Source organism: Perognathus longimembris, chromosome 20 (genome assembly GCF_023159225.1).
Source record: "Perognathus longimembris pacificus isolate PPM17 chromosome 20, ASM2315922v1, whole genome shotgun sequence".
In the NCBI taxonomy this organism is placed as follows: domain Eukaryota; kingdom Metazoa; phylum Chordata; class Mammalia; order Rodentia; family Heteromyidae; genus Perognathus; species Perognathus longimembris.
The window spans coordinates 22,412,647-22,436,266 of NC_063180.1; the positions used below are offsets into that span (position 1 = coordinate 22,412,647).

A 23,620-nucleotide genomic window follows, 5' to 3' on the forward strand; every position below is an offset into this window, starting at 1 on the left:
GGCCTCAGATTCAAATCCCAGTACTGCATCCCCTGGAAAAAAAATTTATCATTGAAAAGTTACCTCCTGAACTGGTTAGCATGGACTAAATGAGAGGTGTTTGGATTTATCAAAACGATGTCCACAAGGGCTAGATACAGAACTTTAAAAATATTGATAAAAATAAAATACCAGAATAAAAGGCTTGTCCCCTGTATGCCTGGTCTGAAGAAGCCAGTGTATCTCATAGGCCACCCTCCAATGTAACTACATTATTAGCTGCCTGGACTGTGGGTGGCAAAGTGCACATGTGCTGATAGTCTGCAGCACTTGTCCCAGCATTGATGTGTTGAGGGTGACACTGATCAAGATGCCCAACTCTGGGAAATGGGCACCACGGCACTGAAATCTTTGATACAGTTGCTGAAAGATCACTTTTTAAACCTTAGATAAACAAATTAATTCCATTAAAACTTTATATTTAGAAAGAAGAGACCAGATGTTATTGTTCTGTGAGATTTGCAACATTCTCCCTCAGTGACTACACCCTCTCCCCACCCCCAATGCCAGGCAATCACAAACACCTAATTCTGCCATAGTCCCAAGGCTGCTATGTTTCTCCAGTACTTTCACTGGCCCACAATGCACACAGGAAACCCTGTGAACAGGGTTGGCAAGATCTTCTCTGGGGGTAAAGAAATAAATCAGCTAATACACTGTCCCCATGCAAGACTGGAGGAAGTGGGGAGACAGGCCTGGCCTGTCCCACCCAGCCGTGCCCCTGTCTGCTCACCTGACCTGGGGTAGGTCACTGTGATGATGTCCTCGTCCTTCAACACCAGTTGCTCATAGACTGCTTTGATGTATTCGAGTTCAAAACCCACAGCAGGGAAAGGAAGGCCCTCATGCCACACATAGTCCTGTGCCATGGCAGAGCCCTGCGTGCCTGGCCGTTGGTCCCAGGCCACTGGCACTGCCACTGGGGAGGTGGTGGCAGAGTGTGGGTTGTCATCCTGGGTGACAAAGCCAATCATTAACTTTTTTTTATTTCACTGTGATATGAGCCAGCTCACCCGCCATGGCTGGCTGGCTTCATTCCAAGTTGGCCTGTGATGAACTAAGCTGTAATTCAGTGAGAGGATCTGGGGCCACAGCTGGGCACAGCGAGTATGGAGCCCAGTGGGTATCCAGATTAAGTGTGTGTGTGTGTGTGTGTGTGTGTATGTGTGTGTGTGTGTGTGTCCTGAGGCTTGAACACAGGGCTTGGGTGCTGTCCCTAAGTTATTGTGCTCATATTGTGCTACCACTTTGTGACACAGCACTACTTCTGATTTTCTGGTGGTTAATTGGAGATAAGATTCTCACAGACTTTCTTGCCCAAGTTGGCTTCAAACTTGTAAGCCCTGGCCCAGAAACCATGCAGACAAATAGTCACGTGGAAGGAAGTATTTTAATGTCAGCCAAAGCTCACAGGCTAACTCTCCTATAGCAGCCTGCTCTCAGACAGGGAGGTAGTTATATAGCTTCAAGGAGGCTGAAGGCAGAGGCATCTGGGAGCAGGAAGTCTTCTGTAGTCACAGCTGGACACTGGAGATATCAGACAGCCAGGGCAAGACATTCTATAGGTGATTGATAGCTGGGGAAAGCACCCTATGTCTGGCATGGAGCCGGCACAATACCTTTTGTAGCTGGACACTAGAAATAGCGGTGGGACCCGGACTGAGCATCCTGACTGGGTAGCAACATCTTGTTGACACTGTCGGCGCAGGGTGTGTGTGCAGTTTGGGTGGGAATGGACAACTGTGGCCGGGTCTGGCTTGTGGGTGACCCAAGATGAAGGTTGTCAACCCCAAATAGGGGTGAATATGCTAACAAAACTGATTACCAGGATGCTCCAATCTCAGCTACCTGAGTAGCTGGGATTACAGGTGTGAGCCACTGGCACCCGGCCCCATCAGGACAAAAGGAAAATTTAATCTGTCACTCGCTGTCAAATTTTTAGGACACATCAACATTCCCTGTGAAAGGCAGATGGGGGTCGCTGGCACCCGGGTGCTGAGGCAGGAAGAATCAGGGGAAGGGAGGCATGATAAACAGCAGTCAGGAATTCAGAAATGAACAGTGCATGTAAGAACAGAGAAGCCGCTCTCTGCTTTGAGTTAGACACAATCTCCTTCCTTCACTAGCTACAGTGAAAGCTCAAGAAAAAAGAAAAGGACAAGTGACACTGTGGCTCAAAGTGGTAGGGTACCAGCCTTGAGCTGAAGAGCTCAGGGACAGTGCCCAGGCCCAGAGTTCAAGCCCCATGATCGACAGGAAATGAAAGAAAGAAAGAAAGAAAGAAAGAAAGAAAGAAAAGAAAGAAAGAAAGAAAGAAGAAGAAAGAAGAAAGAAAGAAAGAAAGAAAGAAAGAAAGGAAGGAAGGAAGGAAGGAAGGAAGGAAGGAAGGAAGGAAGGAAGGAAGGAAGGAAGGAAGGAAGGAAGGAAGGAAGGACAAAAGCAGCTTTCTCCATCTGACCTTGACTGCTGGCCCCAGAATCATTGATTCATGTGCTCTAAAGATAGAGCAAGGACATCATCAGGAGAGACATGGATCCTAGAAAAGCAAATATTGGGAGAAGGGTTGCTACTGGCACAAAGGACTTCACTCAATAATTTATTTTCATTTTTATTCTTATTTTTGGTACTGGTCCTGGGGCTTGAACTTGGTGCCTGGATACTTCCCCTGAGCTTTTTCACTCAAGGTTAGCACTCTGTTACTTCAAACCACAGCTCCATTTCTGGCCTTTTGCTGGTTTGTTGGAGGTAAGAGTCTCACAGACTTTCCTGCCCAGGCTGAGTTCAGAGCATGACCCTCCAGATCTCAACCTCCTTAGTAGCTGCGAAGATGGGCCTGAGCTACTGGTGCCTGGCGGTAGGGTGATATTTGGAGAGGCAGCTGAGGAATCCACAGCTTCTGATGCTTCAAAACCACGGGGATTATCTAAGTACTATGGAGGAAAGAGAGAGATTAGAAGAGCAGGTCGGTCTCTCTCACCCTCTAGGATAGAAGTCCCAGGGGAGTCCCTTCTCTGTGTGCCAGCTTTCCTCTTCCTTGGTGGGGAAGCCTGCTCAGTCCCCCCAGTGCTCTTCAGCTTGGGGCCATGGGACAGGAAGGGGGCAGGGGAATGTTCACAATCAGTGGCCCGGGAGAGGGGAAATATTTCTCCTCTTCAAATTAAATATATGATTACTGTTTTTGTTTTTTAAATGATTATTTATTTTGTATGATTTTGCCCTTGATTTTGCAAATCAAGAACAGATGAAAAGTGAAAAGGGACACACACACACATGCTACATGTGGACGAATCTTGGTACCATGGATGCATTAAAGGAGGTGAAACTACAACAGTGCATGGCAAATACCCACTGCAGGTAGCTCGTTTGTGCCACAATGGCACACAGCTGAGACTGTGTGGCATGGCCTGAATATCTTGCTAAGCCTGAAATATTCCACATAAGGTCCTGCTCACATGATGTTTGCCAACCCCTGATCTAAGTCATCACCAGAGTCTATGCCTTCAACTTCCGTCCATACATCCATGCATCCATGCTCCATCCATGCATTATCAATCCATCCACTCATTGTTTATCCATCCATTCTCCATCATCCATCCATCTATTCACTATCCATACACTTATCAACTATCCATCATCTGCCCACCATCCATCCATCTATCCATCCATCCATCATCCTTCCACCTATGATCGATCCATCATCCATCTATCATCTATCCACTATCCATCCATCATCTATCCACCATTCATCCACCCACCTATCTATCCATTTACCTATCATCCACCCATCCACTCCTTGTCCATCCATCCATCTACCCATCATCCACTCATGACCTGTCCATCATCCATCCATCCCTCATCCACCCATCCATCCACTCACAATACTCCACATTTCCACAGTTCTTCACGTTCCCACTCTGCACTCACTGTTGAGGAGAGCACGGCTTCCATTTTCTGTCTTTGTTGTAGTCATGAGTCAGCGAGCACCAGCTCCGGCTGAGGACATAGCCATACTTGGTGCACTCTTGAAAAGTTCTTTTTTTGAAGGTGAAAGGAAAAGCACACTTTGGGGGATCTGCATGGGGGGGGGGGGAGTGCACAAGGTCATACAAGGTCATCCTCATGCACCATTGCCCAGCTCACACACCAGCTTGTCCCTAACCCATTGTTTTCCAAGTGAGAACATGTGCCAAATAGAAGACAAAATCTGAGAACTGAATTCCAGAATCTAGCAGCTTCGCTGGCCCCTAGGATTCTGTACCTTTATAAGAATGTCACCTTTTTTTTTTTTTTTTTTTTGGTGCCAGTCCTGGGGCTTGAACTCAGAGCCTGGACTGCCCCTGAGCTTTTTCACTCGAGGCTGGCTGGCTGCCACTTGAGCCACAGATCCACTTCCGGCTTTTTGTTGGCTCACTGCGTTGCATGGACTCTCCTGCCCAGGCTGATTTGGACCCGCGATCCTCCAGCTCCGAGGCCCTCCAGGTAACTGGGATGGCGGGTGTGAGGCACTCACCTTGGGCTGTGCAGTAGCGCCACCTGCCTTGGAAGTTGCTGTCCAGGGAGCACCAGGCATAGTCACTGTGAGTGGAGATGCAGCTGTAGTGTATGTTGTTCCCGTAGGCAAAGGGGAAGGCACAGGGGGTGTCAGAAGTCTCTGCCAGGACAGAACACATGCCCACTGCAGAGCCAGGTCACAAGAGACTCGCCAAGGCCAGCCTGGATGGTGGCCCACGCAGCACGAATCCTTGCCAGCCTCGCTGGCAAGAACCTCGCTGGAGGTTCTCAAGCCAAAAGAGACCTTGGCCTGCACCTATGGCTCATACCTGTAAAGCCCAGCTACTCAGGAGGTGAGATCCAGAAGATCAAGAATCTAAGGCAGCCCAAGCAGAAAAGCCTGTGAGGAGAGTCCATCCTCAATTAATTACTCAGTAAACAAACAAACAAACAAAAGCCTGGATGGCAATGTGACTCAAATGGTCAAATGCCAGTTGGGAGCAAGCAAGCAGAACAAGTGTGAGGCCTCTGAATTCAAGCTTTGGTAGTGGCAAGAAAAAACAGTGGGGGCTGGAAGTGTGATGTCAGTGGAAGAGTGCTAGCCTAGCAAGGACAAGGCCCTGAGTTCAAATCCTGGTACTTCCAAAAGAAAACAAAGAGCAAAGAGAAAAAAGTTCAATATGATGGCTGATGTTAATTGTAAAAGGGAGGAGAGACCCTCCCCCACGTCCCCCTGCCAAGTCCTAGGGTTTAAACTCAAGGCCCTGGTGTTGTCCCTTAGTTTTTGTGCTCAAGGCTGTCTCTACCACTTGAGCCACATCTCCATGTCTGGCTTTTTGGTGATCCATTGGAGATAAGAGACTCACAGACTTTCCTGTCTGGACCGCCTTTGAACCACGAACCTCAGATCTCACTTCCCCAATAGCCAGGATGACAAACCTAAACCCCAGAGCCTGGCTCCCAAAGACTTTGATGACAGCGAAGGCTGAGGCACAGTCAGGGGGCAAAGTCACTTGTTCCCATGGCCCCCAAATCCTGAGGGCAGCCCAGAACTGGAAGCCAGTGCTGGCCACACACTCTGCTACGACGTCTGCAAAACAAAGCCTACATCACTGATTTCCAGACCCTGTCAGCACCTCCCTGCTCCAAACCCCTCTCCCTCCCGGCCTCCCTCCCGGCCTCCCTCCCGGCCTCACCTTCATCCAGTGCCCACAGCCCACCAGCCAGCAACACCCAGATAGCTGGAGGTCCCATGACCTCCAAGGACCTGAACAGGGCATGCTGCAGCCAGCCTGAGTTCCAGCTGATTTATAGCCTTCTCCCCTCTCTGCCCCTCCTTCCGACCCGTCACACATCCCTGCTCCCCTAAATGCCTTCTGGCTCCCAATGTCACAGTGCTAAAAAAATTTTTTTTTAAATCTAAAAGCTCCCCACAAAAAAAAAAAAAAAAAAAAAAAAAAAACAGCACTAGCCGGGCACTGGTGGCTGATGTCTGTAATCCCAGCTACTCAGGAGGCTGAGATCCCAAGACTGTGGTTCAAAGCCAACCCAGGCAGAAAAGTCAAGGAGAATCTTACCTCCAATGAACCACCGAAAAGCCAGACGTGGATCAGTGACTCAAAGTGGTAGAGCCCCAGTCTTGCACATAAAAGCCCAGGGACTGCACCCAGGTGGTGAGTTCAAGCCCCAGGAAAGGCACCAAAACAACAACGAAGCTCCCAGCACTGTTGGTCACCATGTTGTATAGGTGTGTCATGAATGGAGGGGGGCTCTGGATGAACACCCCCACCCCACCTGGGAAATGGTTAGAAATGCAATCTCTTAGGGACCCCCTTGCCCTACCTCTCTGGCAGCAAATCTGGGAGTGGGGTGGCCACATGCATTGAAATAGCACCTCCAGGTGAGTGTAATGGCCCCTACAATTTAGAAAGTACTCCCTTACATTGTGCCTAGGAATTTCATATCAATTTCATATTATTTGTTCCTCCATTACTGTTTTACTGGGGGGGGGGGGTCTTTTCTTTTCTTTTCTTTTCTTTTCTTTTCTTTTCTTTTTTTTTTTTTTTGGTTCATCCTGGGTCTTGAACTCAGGGCTGGGGTTCTTCTGTTCAAGGCTGGTGCTCTAACAACTCGAGCCACAACGCCACTTCTGGCTTTTTGATGGTTCACTGGAGACAAGAATCTCCTTCACTTTCCTGCCCAGGCTGGCTTTGAACTTTGATCCTGAGATCTCAGCCTGCTGAGTGGCTGGGATTACAGGCTTGAGCCGCTGGCAACATTATTGTTATTACTAATTTATTATCATTTAGTTTGTTTTATGGTTTTTTTTCCTGTGAATACTTGAAAGATTATCCTGCTGGTTGTTGCTCCTTGAGAAGGCAGTGGGGCCCTCTGTGGGGATGTGCATGAGGCCAGTTTTCCCTTCAGCCAGGGGAGCCTGTGTGCAGAGCCCTGGGGCAAGGGGCTGGAACACAGCCTTCTAGAAGGTTCACAGAAAACATGGGAGAGAATGTGCTGTTCCTTCACAGCCGGCTCAGGAGTTGGGATGGCCCTTGGCCCCTGGCCCCCTGGTTGTCCTGCCCAGGGTGGGTGTGGAGGCAGCACCTCTGCTGTTCATGTACGCAGCTCCACGAGGCTGGCCCTGACATCCAGGCATGGGACGCCATGCACCAACCTGTTTTCTGGTGGTTAATCAGAGATAAGAGTCTCACAGACTTTCTACTCAGGCTGGCTTCAAACCACGATCCTCAGATCTCAACCTCCGGAGTAGCTAGGATGACGGGTATGAGCCCAGTGTCCGGCTTCATTTGCCTTTGAGAGCTGAGTCACTGTAGCGAGGTGTGCAAGTCCTCCCCGATCTTCTGTGGGTGCCCTGTCAGCCTCCATCGTGCTGACTGGAGTTGACAACCAGATCAGCAATAGGCAGTGACATACCACTGGGGTGACAGCCCCTTGGGTCACAGTCCCTGGGGTGACAGACCCTAGAGTACAGTCTCTGGGGAGGAAGTCCTAGGGTGACAGTCCTTGAGATAATAGTGCCTGAGATGAAAGTCCTGGAGTGACAGTTCCTGGGGTATCAGTCCCTGAGTGACAGACCCTGGGGTGACAATCCCTGGGGTGATGATAGTCTCTGGGGTGCAGTTCCTAGGGTGTCAGTCCCTGGGGTGACAGCCACTGTGACCCCACATCTCCACCCACATATGGTGATGGGCAGGCAGACACTGAACCCCAGTGATCACAGTCTTGTCCCCTCAACCCTGCCCGGAAAGAACAAAGAAAGAACATGAGGATTTGCGTTCATTCATGCGTGTGTGCATTTATTCTGGGCGCCCCCACCACCACCATGCCCCGCCACTCAGCAGTACTTCCACACCATGTCCTGGTTGTAGTTTGGGGTCAACGAGCACCACTTCCTCCCGAACACCTCGCCGTCCTCGGTGCACTCCCGGTAGATCAGACGCCGAAACCAGAAGGGGAAGACGCAGGGTGCAAAGTCTGCATGGGGCGGGTGGGGGGGCTTCTTAGCAGCACGCATGCATGGACACACTGCACGTATGCACATGCAAACATGCACACACAAATGAACACACACTTGCACCTGCACTCACGTGCACACGCATGCACACCCATGCATACGCACACGTACACATACTTCAGGGCCAACGAGATGATTGGGGGCCTGCCATCCACCATCTGCACCACTGTCTACCAACTGGTCTTTTTGGACCAATCCCTCCGATGCTGCCTGATGTTGCAGGGCAGGGGGCGGGGGGGCAACAGAGCAATGGGGTAAGGAAAATGTGCAAGGTAGATGCAATATAGTACTATACCCCTGCACCGTAAAAAGGACAAAATTGCATTGTTTGCAGGAGCATAGGTGGAATGTGAGCTTGTTGTAGGGAATAAAATAAGCTAAGCTAAAAAAAAAAAAGTCAGACATTATACGTTTTTACTCACATGTGTAATCTGGGTCAATAGTAACAGTAATAATAATGCAAAGCAGCGACCAGTGAAAAACCTAGACACCGGTGGCTCACGCCTATAATCCCAGCTACGTAGGAGGAGGATGAGTTCTGAGGATCATGGTTCAAAACCAGTCCAGGCTGGAAAATCTGTGAGACTCTCACCTCCACAGAACCACCAGAAAGCTGGAAATGGAGCTGTGGCTCAAGTGGTAGAGCGCTAGCCTCAGCACAAAAGCTCAGGGACAGCGTCCAGGCCACGAGTTCAAGCCCCAGGATCTGCACACGCCAACAACATAAAAATCCAATTGCCTCTGTGATGACTTGAGGGAGCCACTGTGCGTGGCTTATTTGCACCCCTGAATCAGCCCTGGTTTGGGATGACTCCTGTCTCTCCCCAGAAGACCAAGTGCAGAGATAGACAAAGCCCCCCGCCCCCGACACTCACCTGACAGAGAACAGTACTTCCAGTACCCAGAGAACGTGGTGTTCAGCGAGCACCATTTGTGCTTGGCGTTGAGTTTGACGCAGTCATAGTACTTTTCCTTTTTGTACCAGAACGGGAAGACACACTCACCATCTGCAGAGCACAGACCTCTCACAGTGCACGCCCAGGGCCTCCTCCCAGAACCAACCGCCCAGGCTCTGCCCACCATGGGGGCCCACGGGGTAGGTAGCATGGCAGGGGACACCACTAGAGTTCATGATGGTCCTGGGGTTTGCACTCTGGGCCTGGGCACTGTCTCTAGGCTTCTTTTGCTGAAGACTGGTGCTCCACCACTTGACCCACACCCCCATTTCTGGCTTTTTCATGGTTCATTGAAGTTAAGAGTCTCAAGGACTTTCCTTCCTTTGAACCTCAATCCTCAGATCTCAGCCTACTGAGTAGCTGGAATGCCAGGTATGAGCCACCACTGCCTGGTTTATATTCCATTTTTGTGCCAGGTGAGAAAATATAAAAGGGGTGTTGGGGGGAGGTGGGGAGATGACCAGGAGAAAGTTGCTAATTTCCCCATCTCTTTATATAATAAAAAGAGAACATACATTAGCCATGAAAATTTCCCACCAACTTGCCTTCTATCTCTGGAAATCTGATATCCCAATCTGGAAAATAAAATTGGTGAAGTCTATTTTTACCATTTAGTCTTAGATATTGAAGTAGTCTCAGACAGAAAATGACGTACAAAAAAAAAGTTTGAGGAAAATGCAGTATTACTGGGCTGTGCTAGGAGCATAGCATTATGTTTTATTTGCCTGAACCAGTTTTGTATTCTTCAATTTGGTTTTGACAATTACTTTATATAAACCCTACACATGATGAGTGCTTTCATCCCAAAATACTTTTGACTGTGTAAAATAGAATGTTTTCACCTTTGCCAGGCAGGTATCCCAATCTTACTTGGTCTAGAGGGGAAAAAAATGAGCTAGCAATCATTATATATTTATTTTGTACCTGGCCACAAAGCAATGTTGTCTTACAAAAACAAATCTTTTTTTTCCCCTCTGGTGCTCCTGTAGGTTTTTAAGTCTAGAATCATAAAATACTTTCAGCTTTTAGATAGTTTTACAGACCAATTCCTTCTTATACTGTCACAAAGATGAGCATAGAAATAGACATGCAAAGTTTATACGTTATTTTATTTTTTTGTGTCAATCCCCGGGCTTGAACTCAGGGCTTGGGTACCATCCCTGACCTTCTTTTGCTCAAGGCTAGTGCTTTACCACTTGAGCTACAGCACCACTTCTGGCCTTTTTGAGTAATTTATTGGAGATAAGGGTCTCATGGACTTTCCTGCCTGAGCTGGTTTCTTAGCCTTCTGAGTAGGTAGGATTAGTCTACGGCCATACCACCCGATCTCGTCTGAGTAGCTAGGAGTACAGGCGTGAGCCACCAGAGCCCAACAAGACCCCCCCCCCTTTTTTTTTTGCCAGTCCTGGGGCTCGGACTCATGGCCAGGTTTCCTTTTGCTCAATCCTAACACTCTACCTCTTGAGCCACAGCACCACTTCTGGCTTTTTCTGTGTATGTGGTGCTTAGGAATAGAACCCAAGGCTTCCTGCATGCTAGGCAAGTACTCTACCACTAAGCCACATTCCCAGCCCAAGACCCCCTTTTTATTGCAGATTTTTAAACTGTTACTATTAAGGTATGCAAAGGAGTGACCATCACTTGATAGCATTTATTTGTTGATGTGCAGTTGTGACTGGTTTTAAGTAAATTTCTCAAATAGCATTCATATATCCAGACTCAATAGTTTGGGTTAATTTTCATCTGTACCCCACCTCACCCTGAGGCAGGACAGATCATGTTTGGCAAAGTGGAGTACTTAGTAGAGCTTTTATTATTTTATTTTCTGTGCCAGTCCTGGGGCTTGAACTCAAGGCTTGGGCATTGTCCCTGCAGTTTTTCACTCAAGGATAACACTCTACCACTTGAGCCACAGTTCCACTTCCAGCTTTTTTTTTTTTTCTAGTTGGAGCTTAGAGTATTGGGCTTTCCTGCTCTGCTCAGGGCTGGCTTTGAACCTCAATCCTCAGATCTCAACCTCCTGGGTAGCCAGGATTACAGGTGTGAGCTACTGGTGCCCACTGTGGTAAGACCTTTAATTCACTCTAATTGTAATGAGACTCACGGAAGCTTCCTAAGAAAAGTCGCTTGACCTGATGGGCAGGATGGGGGCTGGAGGGGTGAGAGCCTATGAGGAGATGTTTCAGTGTCCGGGATGGACTGAAGGCAGACACGACACCCGGCCGGACCATCTGGGTAGGCAGACTCATGTGAGGCAGAAAGCACAGAATGTCCCAGTCCCAGAGCAGGGCACCGAAATCCACAATGTCCTACTCATAAGCACTCTGGTTTTCATGTGCTTGTAAAAAAGAAATCTTGTCAGGTGCTGCCTGTCATCCTAGCTGCACAGGATTGTGATTCAAGGCCAGCCCAGGCAGAAAAGTTCTCTAGCCTTCCATCTCCAAAACAACTGGCAAAAAGCCAGGTTGAAGGCATGGCTCAAGGGGTAGGGAGGGCATCAGCCTAGCAAGTGGAAGGTCCTTAGATCAAACCCGGTACTGGCCAGAGGGGGGGAGGGGAGGAGGGAGGGAGAGAGGGAGGAAGGGAATATCTTAATAGCCAAATTCTGCATGTGCAGAAAAACAAAACCCATTGAAACTATGGCAAGAAGAGACCACAATGAAACCCCTTGCACCATTAACATATGCTAGCAAAATGATTTCTTCTTCTTAAAGAAAAAAAAAAGCATAAAGTAGAAATCCTAGCTGATACAAATGTGGTGACCAAAACAACTGAGAATATCTATTTCTTTTTCCCCCATTCTGTCTTTGATGTATCCAACAACTTCGGTGGTTGTTATTTCTTTGTAAATTCACATGTCCTTCCGAGCACTTAAAAATAAGAGGTGAGATTATGGCCCTCATTCCTTCTACAAGAAATCATTCACACAGCTGTGCACAGTACTTACTAAAACCACTAAAGCAAGCACCCGGACTCAATCCTACTGTGTAATGGGCCCCTTAGGATTGTGCAAGGCAATGCGACTTTAGTCAAGGAATAAAAACGAATTGATAGGACACCCGTTTTTGCCTCACCTTCGTACTGCTCCCCCAGCATGCCGGGGAGCAGGCAGGCCCAGAGCCACAGGAGCCCCCTGGGCATCATGGCCCTCCTGTTCTGCTCAGCCACGCCGCCTGCCCCAAGACCTCACCACCGCTCTGTCTCCTCCCGTTGCCCTCACTCCAGTTTCCTCCCAGCAGCCTCCCCTCCCTCTTCCCATGTCTCCTCCTCCCCTTCCTCTCCTCCTCCTCCCCCTCCCATCTCCTCTACTTGATCCTCTGCCCTCTTCTTCTCATTCAACTCCATCTTCTCCTCCCCAACCTTCTCCCTTCCACTCTCCTCCCTCCCCTCCATGAACTCTCTCCCTCCCCTTCCCTTCTCCTCCTCTCCCTCCCCTCCCCTCTCCTCCTCTCCCCTCCTTTCCTTTCCCCTCTTCTTCCCTCCCCTCTCCTCCCCTCCACATCCTCCTTTCCTTAATACTGCTTTAATTCTGCTTTTCCTTCTCCCAATACTTCCCATCCCCCCTCTCTCTCTTTCTATTTCTCCCCCCCTCTCTCCCTCCCTCCCTCCCCCACCCCACCCCATCCTCAAGAGACATGAAGTCAAGCTGGGGCTCACAAAGGCATCCAGAATCCCCAGGAGGGCAGAGCCTCACTTGAGAACTGGGGACAAATGGGATGCCTGGACATGCAGTTCCTTCAGGGATCCTTTGAAGTGAAGAATTCCTGCTGTCATTACTCAGCCAGAACAGGGGCCAGGCGGTAGCCAGGGCCTCCAGGGCGCTTTCCCCACCACCCCCCCAGCGGAGCATCCACCCACCATGACTGGTGTGACTGGTTTCTGGCGTCCCGTCCCGGCAGGGGGCTGGGGCTCACTTGGGGCCCTGGTGGCCGGTGGGCCCCTGAGGCATGATTGACCCTGCACAGGGGGCGGGGGGGGGGGGGGGTGTGGGGCAGTGAATCTTGTTCACAGCCAGGCTGGCCTATTCCCAGTCAATCTGCACATCTTGTGAGCACAACTTCAAAGAAGATCCGTGGAGAGAGAGAGAGAGACAGACAGAGAGACAGAGAGACAAAGAGACAGAGACAGAGAGACAAAGAGAAAGAGAGAGGGAGAGGAGAGTGAGAGAGAGAGAGAGCACGCAAGCTAGGGCCAAGAAGGCTTCTTCTTCTAAAGGTATAGAAATCTGGGAGGGGGAGTTATGAGGAATAGGGTCTGGGGTTCCAGGCTCTCTGGTAGGACAGGGACAGCACTCAAGATATGTATCTACATCTATATCTATGTTTATATATAGTTATTTATCCTGAAATATATCTATATATGTTTCATAATAGGTCCATAAAGAAGCCAGTGTACTTGATTTTTAATATAATTTTATTGCTATTTAAAAAAATTTTTGTCTTTATTAGAAAGGTGATGAGTGGGGGGGGGGTTACAGTTACATAAGTAAGATCATGATTACATTTGTTTTTAGACAATGTGACCCCATCCTTCATTTTCTCCCACTCACGCCTCCCTGCCCCCCCCCCAAGTTGTAAGGTTGATTATTGCTATTATTAAGGTGTTGAGCAGAGGGTGGCCATTCCATAAGTCAGATAATGAGTATATTTCTTTTTTTGGACCTGTGGAATCCATAATTCACAGGCTTATTCTGTGTGTGTGTGTGTGTGTGTGTGTGTGTGTGTGTGTGTGTGTGTGTACCAGTCCTGGGGTTTGAATTTAGGTACTATCCATGAGCTTTTTTTGTTCAAGGTTGGTGCTCTACCACTTGAGCCACAGCTATCCTTATGACGGTTTGGTACTTCATCAGTTTCATAAACTTTCCTGCCCAGGACTGGCTTCGAACCTCAATCTGCAGATCTCAGCCTCCTGAGGACCTGGGATTACAGGCGTGAGTACTGGCATCTGGCCTTATTACCTTTTTTTTTCTTTTTTTTTTTTTTCCAGTCCTGGGGCTTGGACTCAGGGCCTGAGCACTGTCCCTGGCTTCTTTTTGCTCAAGGCTAGCACTCTACCTCTTGAGCCACAATGCCACTTCTGGCTTTTCTGTTTATTTGGTGCTAAGGAATCGAACCCAGGGCTTCATGTATAAGAGGCAAGCACTCTACCACTAGGCCATATTCCCAGCCCCTTATTATCATTTTTTAAACACACACATGCACACACACACACACACACACACACACTATGGATTCAAAATATTCCTGAGATGATTGAAATTCTGTGTCTGTGCCTCACTTTCAGAATTGGTGGTCTGGACTACCTTGGAGACACTAGTGGCACACAGGCTCTGGGAGTTTAAAAAAGAACAAAAAGCCAAGGAAAATGAGAAAGGGGGAAGGGAACTAGGAGGGCGGATCCCATTTCTTGTTGAGAAGCTCAAGGAGTAGGTGGTGATGGCAGATGATAAGGACAATGCCAAGGTGAGAGGAGTCTGTGTGGGCCTCACAGCTGGGGAGGAAAGCAAGAAGGAAGGGGGCTGAGGGACTGATTTGCCCTTGACCTTTCTTGGCCTTGGAGTCCGATCTTCAGGGTCCCATGCGTCCTGCCATCGTTCTGAGGTAAGCTCAGTGCTCCTGGTTTGGGCAGGAGGAAAGCTGAGATTCCCAAGAGACTTTCCTGAGCTTCTGTCCTTGTCCCCTTCAAAGGGAGCCAACAATTCTAATAGAGGAGGGGTGCGTGTGTGTGCACATGCATGTGTCTGATGCAGTCCTCTTGTGTATGCGCACATGCGTGTGTCACATGCAGTCATCTTGTGTGTGAGCATGCGTACGTCACATGCAGCAGCAGAAGGCCCCTATGTTGTGGAGAACCTCTCAGGACCCCCCATGACCTCGCCTCCATCTGTGGCTGGATTGTTATCCTCACACAGCAGATGGCGACACTGAAATCCTGGAGCTTGGTTCCGAGACCCTCCACACGCTATGTGGTACTGGGCAGGCTTTGAACTCTCGTTGCCTGGGTACTGTTTTTGTCTCACCATTCTGCGATAATAGTTTAGACCCAAGGGCAGCAGAGGCCAAGCTTCCTCCTGCATCAGTGCCAGCTATAGCCCAGCTAGCACTTTCCATCTGTAGTCACGCCATGTCTCCCCGTGGCTGTTCCTGGGCAGACAGTAGACAGTAGAGCTCTCAAAGTTATTGAATTGGTGATGGCAGGATGGATGGCACTGGATGGAGGGTTGGATGAACGGATAGATGAAAGATGGATAATGGAAGGTGGATGAAATTATAGATGATAAAGGATGGAGGAATGATGGATGGATAGATGATGGAAGGAGAATGGATGGATGGAAGATGGATAAGATGGGTGGGTGGATAGTATGTGTCAGATATTGTGTGATGTATATAATATAACAGTATTTATTATATAATGTGTCATTGGGCTAATCTGGCAGAAGGGGCAGATGTGCAAAGGGATCGAGTAGACAGGAACCAGATGTGTTCACGAAATAATTGGAGCTGGCCTGGAGAAGCTATGAGCCATCAGGAGGCCAGAGGGAGGTGTGGCATAAAGATGGAGCTAGCTTTGTGGAGCTCCCTTATGTTCTCAAGGCACCCTTAAGCTCCCAAAGTGGGGAGCGAAGACGATCACTAACTCAGAGCCCTCGGCATCACCATCCAGTCACGTCTACCTCATGAGCTTCCTCTCAAAGCTCTCTTTAAAAATTATTTGTCACTCATTTCCTGTGTCTCTTGCTCTCCCTTGCTCAGCTCTGGGTACTCAGGGCCTTTGAAGCGACTTGTGCATGAGTTAAGCTTGGGTAGCCATAGGACCTTTGCACTTGCTCTTCTTTCCCCCCCCTGGGGTGCTCCCCGCTCCCTCTTCCCATTCTCCTCACTGCTTGCTCCTTTGTACCATACAGGGAGTTTATGCAAGCATGAAAAAGGTGATACTGAGGGACCATGGAGAACATTAGTGAGTATTTTGATCAAGTCATGGATATTAATAAAAGATCTGGGGGTGGTTCCAGCCAAGTAGTAGGCCAGCCAAACAACCGTATCTGGAACACGTAGGCGAGGCCCAAGTTATTTTGAGCATGGAGACATCTAAGCGCCTGGGCACCCTGTGCCCTGAGCCTTGGGATGGTTGGGGTTGGCATCTCGCCCACATACACTACTGGCACTGTTGGTTGATGAAAAATGGGGGAGCTGTGGCTTTGGTGAGCACTACAGTCAGACATAGATGTGATTTCCCCAAACATCACACGAGAAAAAGCTAAAACCCACCTCCAGATCTTACGATAAATGTCACACATATTCTCTCACATACAAATGCTACCTCAAAAAGACAGACAAATCAAGTCTCGGTGACTCGCATCTGTAATCCTAGCTACTCAGAGGATTGAAGTCTGGAGAATCATGGTTCAAGGTCGGCCTGGGCACAAAAAGTCCACTCAAGGGCTGGGAATATGGCCTAGTGGCAACAGCACTTGTCTTGTATACATGAAGCCCTGGGTTCGATTCCCCAGCACCACATATATAGAAAAGGCCAGAAGGGGTGCTGTGGCTCAAGTGGCAGCGTGCTAGCCTTGAGCAAAAAGAAGCCAGGGACAGTGTTCAGGTCCTGAGTCCAAGCCCCAGGACTGGCAAAAAAAAAAAAAAAGTCCACTCAACTCTTATCTCTGAACTAGCTAGCAAAAAAAAGCAAATGTGTTTTGAAACTGTATGGATTCTCTTCTCTCCTTTAATGTTTGTTCTTTGTTGTCTTTTAAACTTTTCTCAACATGGTAGCTTCTTGGCAGCCTCTTTCATGTTCAAGGATGCTCTTCATTCTTACTATTCAGTCCACCCTGCATAAAGCTACCTGCCAATCATTCATCCCCCCATCCATCCATTTATCCATTGATGTATCCACCAATCTTCCATCCATCCAACCATCTACCCATCCATCCACCCATCACCCATCCATCATCCATCTATCCACCCATCCATCATCCATCCACCCATTCATCATCCATCCATCTGTCCATCCATCCACCCATTCATCATCCATCTATCCATCCATCCACCCATCATCCATCATCCACCCATCCATCCACCCATCCATCCACCCACCCATTCATCATCCATCCATCCACCCATCCATCCACCCACCCATCCATCATCCATCCATCTACCCACCCATCATCCATCTACCCATCCATCCATCCACCCATCCATCCATCTACCCATCCATCCATCCACTCATCCATCATCCATCCACCCATCATCATCTATCTATCATCCATCCATCCACCCACTTATGCAACATACATCCATCAATCAACCATCCATCTATCCACCCATCATTCATCATCCATCATCCATCCATCCACCCATCTATCCATCATCCATCCATCTACCCAACCATCCATCATTCATCATCCATCCACCCACTTACTCATCCATCATCTAGCCATCCAACTTTCTATCTATTCAGCCATCCAATCTTCTATCCATCCACTCATCTATCCATCATCCACCCATCTATCCATCCATCCGTCACCCATTTACCATCTACTCATCCATCCTCCATTCATCCAAACTTCCATCTATTCAGCCATCTAACCTTCTATCCATCCACCCATCCTATATAACATATATGATATCTATATCATGTATTATCTAATGATATAATCACATGATATATACTATCCACAGATATTACAAAATGCTTGTGTCCTGCAAAACCACTTACTTTTTAGTTGTCTAAGGATAGAACCCTGGGAGGCAGTGGCAAGGAAATGGAACTCAATGAAGAAAAGTCTCTATGTTCCCTCAGTGGACCGGGCAGAGGCAGCGAGGATGCAGCGGTGCAGCTACATGTTGGGGTGGACAGCCTTCCTCCTCCACGCCTACCAGGCCAGTGGCGGTGAGTAGGGGGGACAGCCCTAGGAGGTGTGGAAACTGGGAACTGAGCCCCAAGTTAAGATTTCTGGCCGCACAGAGGTGGAGACCTCCCTGGGGTTTATATCCAGAATCCTCTGAGATCTGGGCCAAACCATGCTGCAAGCAGGAGGAGTGTGGATGCAGACTCTACCACACGAGAGTAGGACACCAGCAGGCCCAAGGTCAAGGGTGCACAGGCACTAAGGTCAAAGACAAGTGAAGAGAGCAAGGCCCAGCAAGCAGGGAGTGGATGGTGGGGGGTTTGTAACCTCCGCTGGGGACCTCACAGACAGCTAATAATGTTTCATCATGTGGGTTCAAAGCCTTCCCCTGCACCCCAGAATCCCACAGGCTCCCCAGGAGCCAAAAACAGGGGGCAACCCCAACCCCGTGATGAAGTCAGAGCCCACCTCAGATCGAAAGTGCCTTAGTCTGCATGAAAGCAGCCACATGTTTGAGACCCAGAGGTGGGAAATGCTGGGTGATTTAAGCCTATTTTTTTTAATGCAAGTCCTGGGGCTTGAACTCAGGGCCTAGGCACTGTCCCTGAGCTTTTGTGCTTAAGGATGGTGTGTTCTATCACTTGAGCCCCAGCTCCACTTCCAGCGCTTTGGTGGTTGGTTGGAGACAAGAGCTTTTACAGACTTACCTGCCTGGGCTGGCTTCCAACTACAGTCCTCACACAGGAGCCTCCTGAGTGGCAGGGATTGCAGGCGTGAGCACCGCCGCCCCACTATTTAAGGATTTGTAATTGTCCCAGCCAGTTGGTGAGGCTGCAAGGGGGAAATCGGTCCTCTCTCTGCTTGCCCATTCCCTGGCCCTCCCCCAGCCTATTTCAGGTCACACAGGGTGAGAATCCAACCCAGAGCAGAGTCTATGGTGAACTGGCAGAGGTCCCACCATATCGGGGACTTAAGTCCACAAGGGTCTGGGTCAGAGGTGCCCCAAGAGGAAGGGGAGCACCCTCACTTACTTGGCGTGCGTGTCTTGCATTGCAAGCCACCCAAAGCTCCCGCATCATGTGACGTCGTTCCACACCAAGAAACCCAGGTAGGGGCGCACAGGATGTCACTTAGTGACACACAAGGTGATCAAGACCCACACCTCAACCTGGCAAGCTCCCCACCAGGCTTCGTGGGAAGCCCATCAGGGTGCGGCCTTCCCTCTTCTGCACTCACACGCTCCACTTTGCTGCATGGCTGTGAACTAAGATGTGTCTTTCCCACTGTCCTGAAAACTGAGGCCTCACAGGACCTGGTCACTGGGCACGTCGGGGGCCAGTGAGGTCCTTTCTACCTCGCCTGGTGGAAGGCGCAAGCTAGATCCCTGGATCTCCACTTTTCATGTTTACCGATCTAAACCTGGGGCCTTGAGCCTCGACTCTTGAGCCAACCCCCCAGCTCTTTCTATTCCTATTATGAATATGATTATGAAAGATCTGGGACGACGTATGCCTGTCCTCCCAGCTATGGGAAGAAAGATAAATTGGAGGGTCATGCTCTGGGCTAGGTTGGGTAAAAAGTGAGACGTTTATCTCAAGTATAATGGGAATTCACAGAGAGCTGGAGGATTGGCTCCAGAGGCGGGCGGTTCGTGAGTTGCTGGTGATTGTGGCCCTCAGCCCCCACCGCCTCATGTCTTTCAGAGAGCCAGGAGGCCTGTGTCTTCCCCTTCATCTACAAGGGCTCCACCTTCTTTACCTGCATCCAGATCAATAGCTTCTTCCCCTGGTGTTCAACCAGGGCGGTGTATGATGGCAGGTGGAAGTACTGCACAGTGGAAGGTGAGTGGGAACCTACCAGAACACAGGGACCTTACCAAGCGCCAGCTCTGTCCCCCCACTGTGTCCCCCTTGGCCTGCTTGGAAAGCAGGGTGTGTTTCCCAGCGTGAGCAGCACAGTCATGCTCCCAGACACAAGAGAACACAGTGTGCGCATGGACCATGCTCCACTGAGCACTGTGAGTGGATGCAGAAGAGGGGTCTGGGCTCCCGCCTGTCATCCCAGCTACTCAGGAAGCTGAGATCTGAGGATGGAGGTCCGAAGCCATCGGAGGAAGGAAAGTCTGTGAGACTCTTATCTCCAATTAGCCAGCAAAAAGCTGGAAGTGGAGCTGTGGCTCAAGTGGTAGGGCGCCAGCTTTGAGTGAAAAAGCTAAGAGAAAGTGAAGCCCTGAGTTCAAGACCTAGGACAGGCACGCACGCACACACATGTGCACACGCACATACAGACATGCACACACATGCACACTCACACGCGCACACACAACAGGCACATGCACATGCATGCACACATGTACGCAGACATGCACACACCCACACACATGCACTCACACACGTGTGTGTGCACATGCATGAATACAGATGTTATGTGCGGTGCACTTGCCCGCTGAGTAAGGACCTGGGGGAGAACTTGGGGCCTACAGGAGGTGGGTGTGGGTGGGGCCTGCAGATGTGGGGCGAGGCCTTCTGGGGGGGGACAGAGCCTGTGAATGTGGGGCAGAGCCTGTGAGCGTGGGTGGGGCCTGTGGGCGTGGCCTGTGGGCGTGGGGCGGGGCCTGGGGATGTGGGTGGGCCCTCTGGACACGGGCGGATCCTGTGGGTGGGGGGTGAGGGGGCCTTAGATGTGGGCAAGGCCTGCGGAGTGGGACACGGGGCGGGGCGGGCGCTGAGCCCGGTGTCCCGAGGCCGAGTCCCGCACCTCCCGGCACAGATTACCCGCGCTGCATCTTCCCGTTCATCTTCCGCGGGAGGCCGTATGAGAGCTGCACGCTGGAAGGGAGCCTGATGCGGAAGGCCTGGTGCTCCGTCACCTCCAACTTCGACCAGAAGCACCAGTGGAAGTTCTGCGAGACCAACGGTGAGCACCGGGGGCCGGCGTGGGTACCGCGGAGCCACAGGCGAGCCGGGAGGAGCGCCGCACAGCACTCTCCCCACGTCAGAAAGTCGCCGTGAGGGTCAAGCAGCCGTCCGCTCGCCCTGTCACCCCAGCGACTCAGGAGGCCAAGACCTGAGGATCGCGGTTCAAAGCCAGCCCGGGCAGGAAAGTGCGAGAGACCCCGAGCTCCCGCCAACCCGCTAAGCGCCGGGAGTGGCGTCGTGGCTCCAGTGGCGGAGCGCACACGAAGCTCAGGGACAGCGCCCAGGCCCTGGGCCTGCGCGCGCGCACGCGCACGCACACGCACGCGCGCACGCACGCACACGACGAATGGCAGCATGCCTGTCCCCTCCTCCTGACGTCCCCTTCCCCCGGTCCTTCGCAGAGTATGGAGGCAACTCCTTCAGCAAGCCGTGCATCTTCCCCTCCACCTACAGAAACAGCGTTGTCTCCGCCTGCATCGAGAACGAGGACAGCAAACTCTGGTGCCCCACCACCGAGAACATGGACCGGGACGGGAAGTGGAGCGTCTGTGCCGACACCAGTAACGGGGGCTGAGGGGGGGCCCGGGTGGCTGCTTCCTCCCCACCCCGCCCCAGGCCCCCCGCTGTGTGTCCCACGCAGTGGGAGCCCTGGGCAAGCCGGGCTGGAGGTGGAGAAGGGGGGTGGGGGGCATGGAGAGTACATTACTGAGACAGGGGTGGTGTGGTACACGCCTGTCACCCCAGCACTTGGCAGGCCCAGGCAGATGGATGGTGAATTTGGAGCCAGCTTAGACTTGGGTCTCAAGAAAGAAAAGGGACATGGCATTACTACAGCCGCCTTTGAGCTTTGGGTGAAAAGTTTGCTCTATAAAAATTGTAGTGTATTGCCCGGTGCTATAAAAATTGTAGTGCAGGGGGGTTGGGGATATGGCCTAGTGGCAAGAATGCTTGACTCGTGTACATGAAGCCCTGGGTTCGATTCCCCAGCACCACATATATAGAAAACGGCCAGAAGTGACGCTGTGGCTCAAGTGGCAGAGTGGTATCCTTGAGCAAAAAGAAGCCAAGGACAGTGCTCAGGCCCTGAGTCTATGCCCCAGAACTGGCAACATTGTAGTGCATTGCCCAGTGCTGGTGTCTCAGGAAGCTGAGCTGTGAGGGTCTCCACCACTTGAGCCACAGCGCCACTTTGGGCTTTTTGATGCTTTATGGGAGGAAAGAGCCTCACGGACTTTTCCTGTCTCAGGGCTGGCTCTGAACCTGCAATCCTAAAATCAACCTCCTGAGTAGCTGGGATTACAGGCGTGAGCCACCAGCGCCTACCTGGCTTTTCACCCAGTTTTGAATCTCACATGATCTCAGAAAAGAAAACAAAATCTTCAAGCAGAGCCCCCCACCCCCACCCCCACCCCCGGGGAATAATGGCCTTCATCCTGTCCCCTTCCTCCCCCTAAGGAATTACTGCCGTGTCGCCTGGCTTCCCCTGCCACTTCCCGTTCAACTATAAAAACAAGAATTATTTTAACTGCACCAAGAAGGGGTCAAAACAGAAGCGTTTGTGGTGCGCAACATCCTACAACTACGACCAGGACCACACGTGGGTGTACTGCTGATGCCCCGCGGGGTGGAAGCAGCCTAGAAGGTGAGGTGTTGGGGGGTGTGGGGGTGCTGCTCCCTGAGCTCCTCAGCAAGGTGGACCCCACTTTCCAAAATGGAGTCCAGCCAGGGGAGAGATTGGAACTTAGAAGGAGGCAGGCGGGGCAGGCCTTATGAATGAGGTAGATGAGGGACTGGGAGAATCATTGCTAAAACAGGTATGGTGGTCCATGCCTGCAATCCCAAACTTGGGAGGCTAAGATGGGAGGAAGGACATAGGAAATCGAGATTTCACTGGCAAAAGTAGAGAAGGGGAAGAGAAAAGTTTAAAAAAAAAAAAAAAGGCTGTGTATTTTTGTTTTGGGGCTAGGGCTTGAACTCGGGGCCTCACACTCTGACTTGACTTTTTTTTTTTTTTAACTCAAGGTTGGCACTCTACCACTTGAGCCTCGGCCCCACTTCTGGCTTTTTGTTGGTTCATGGGAAATAAGAGTCTCCTGGATTTTCCTTCCTGGGCTGGCTTTGAACTGCGATCTTCAGATCTCAGCCTCCTGAGTATCTGGGATTACAGGCATGAGCCATAAGGCCAGGCTCAAGGTCACTTTTTATTTATCACTGAAGTCTGGCTCCTGATTGTCCTTTCAGAGAGAAGCCAGTCTTGGGAGAAGGCTGTCCCCTGGGGCTGGCACCTGTGCCTTCTGGGCCTAGATGGTCACCTTTAGAAACACCAAATTATCACCCTATGGCATCATGCGGTCTTCTGAGAAGAGCAGAGGGAATCGGGGCACAGACACCCAGAAAACGGTCTCTGTCCCCCACCCTCAGTCCGTGCCCACCTCATCACTTCCTTGAAGGAGACCCAGCCTAGGGGCAAAGTGGACTCTTCAGAGTCCTGAAGACGAGACCCAGGGGAGAGTGTGGGCAGCACCTAATCCAATCACTGACAAATAAATAAATGAGCAATGAACAAGTGAGCAAGGAATGAGGCATCTGCGACCCCAGCCTTCTTCCTGCCTCCTCTCCCTGGCCTGACCCTGGGCGGGAATGGGGGCAGCCCCTGCATTTTCTGGGCAAGAGAAGCTCCGGCAGGAGCCAGGGAGGCTGGAGGCCAGGAGGACACATGAGCATCCATGCCAGAAGGACAGAAGTGGAGGCTGCAATCTGCCTGATGGACAGACAGAAGGTCGGGCAGAAGGACAGGCTGAGGGGCTCCCACCAGTTCCGCCGGCCCCAG

The 23,620-nt window shown here is 50.6% G+C and overlaps 3 protein-coding genes across 6 annotated transcripts; 1 reads left to right on the forward strand and 2 right to left on the reverse strand.

Annotated features, from left to right (window-relative positions):
* Positions 1-2,469: 2,469 nt before the first annotated feature.
* LOC125338564 (binder of sperm protein homolog 2-like) lies at positions 2,470-5,864 on the reverse strand. 3 transcript variants are annotated; one of them, XR_007208335.1, is made up of 5 exons: positions 5,727-5,832; positions 4,550-4,690; positions 3,964-4,111; positions 2,848-2,969; positions 2,503-2,575 (listed from the first exon to the last, which is right to left on the reverse strand). XR_007208335.1 is itself a non-coding variant. In XM_048329433.1 (4 exons), exons 1-4 carry the CDS (start codon positions 5,782-5,784, stop codon positions 2,518-2,520), a joined length of 405 nt encoding a protein of 134 aa, XP_048185390.1. In that variant the 5' UTR covers positions 5,785-5,864; the 3' UTR covers positions 2,470-2,517. The 3 variants fall into 3 exon arrangements, 2 of the variants coding, with proteins under 2 accessions (XP_048185390.1, XP_048185391.1); XM_048329433.1 differs by lacking the exon at positions 2,848-2,969 and having other exon boundaries at positions 2,470-2,575; positions 5,727-5,864; XM_048329434.1 differs by lacking the exon at positions 2,503-2,575 and having other exon boundaries at positions 2,826-2,969.
* A 2,021-nt stretch (positions 5,865-7,885) lies between these two features.
* On the reverse strand, positions 7,886-12,117 carry LOC125368089 (binder of sperm protein homolog 1-like). Its single transcript, XM_048368945.1, has 3 exons — positions 12,096-12,117; positions 8,941-9,072; positions 7,886-8,025 (listed from the first exon to the last, which is right to left on the reverse strand). Exons 1-3 carry the CDS (start codon positions 12,115-12,117, stop codon positions 7,886-7,888), a joined length of 294 nt encoding a protein of 97 aa, XP_048224902.1.
* A 5,729-nt stretch (positions 12,118-17,846) lies between these two features.
* On the forward strand, positions 17,847-23,332 carry Elspbp1 (epididymal sperm binding protein 1). 2 transcript variants are annotated; one of them, XM_048329551.1, is made up of 6 exons: positions 17,847-17,913; positions 19,576-19,713; positions 20,642-20,788; positions 21,244-21,350; positions 22,246-22,432; positions 23,032-23,332. In XM_048329551.1, the coding sequence occupies exons 1-6, from the start codon at positions 17,847-17,849 to the stop codon at positions 23,106-23,108; spliced, it is 723 nt and encodes a 240-aa protein (XP_048185508.1). In that variant the 3' UTR covers positions 23,109-23,332. The 2 variants fall into 2 exon arrangements, with proteins under 2 accessions (XP_048185508.1, XP_048185509.1); XM_048329552.1 differs by having other exon boundaries at positions 21,192-21,350; positions 23,032-23,119.
* Positions 23,333-23,620: the final 288 nt, after the last annotated feature.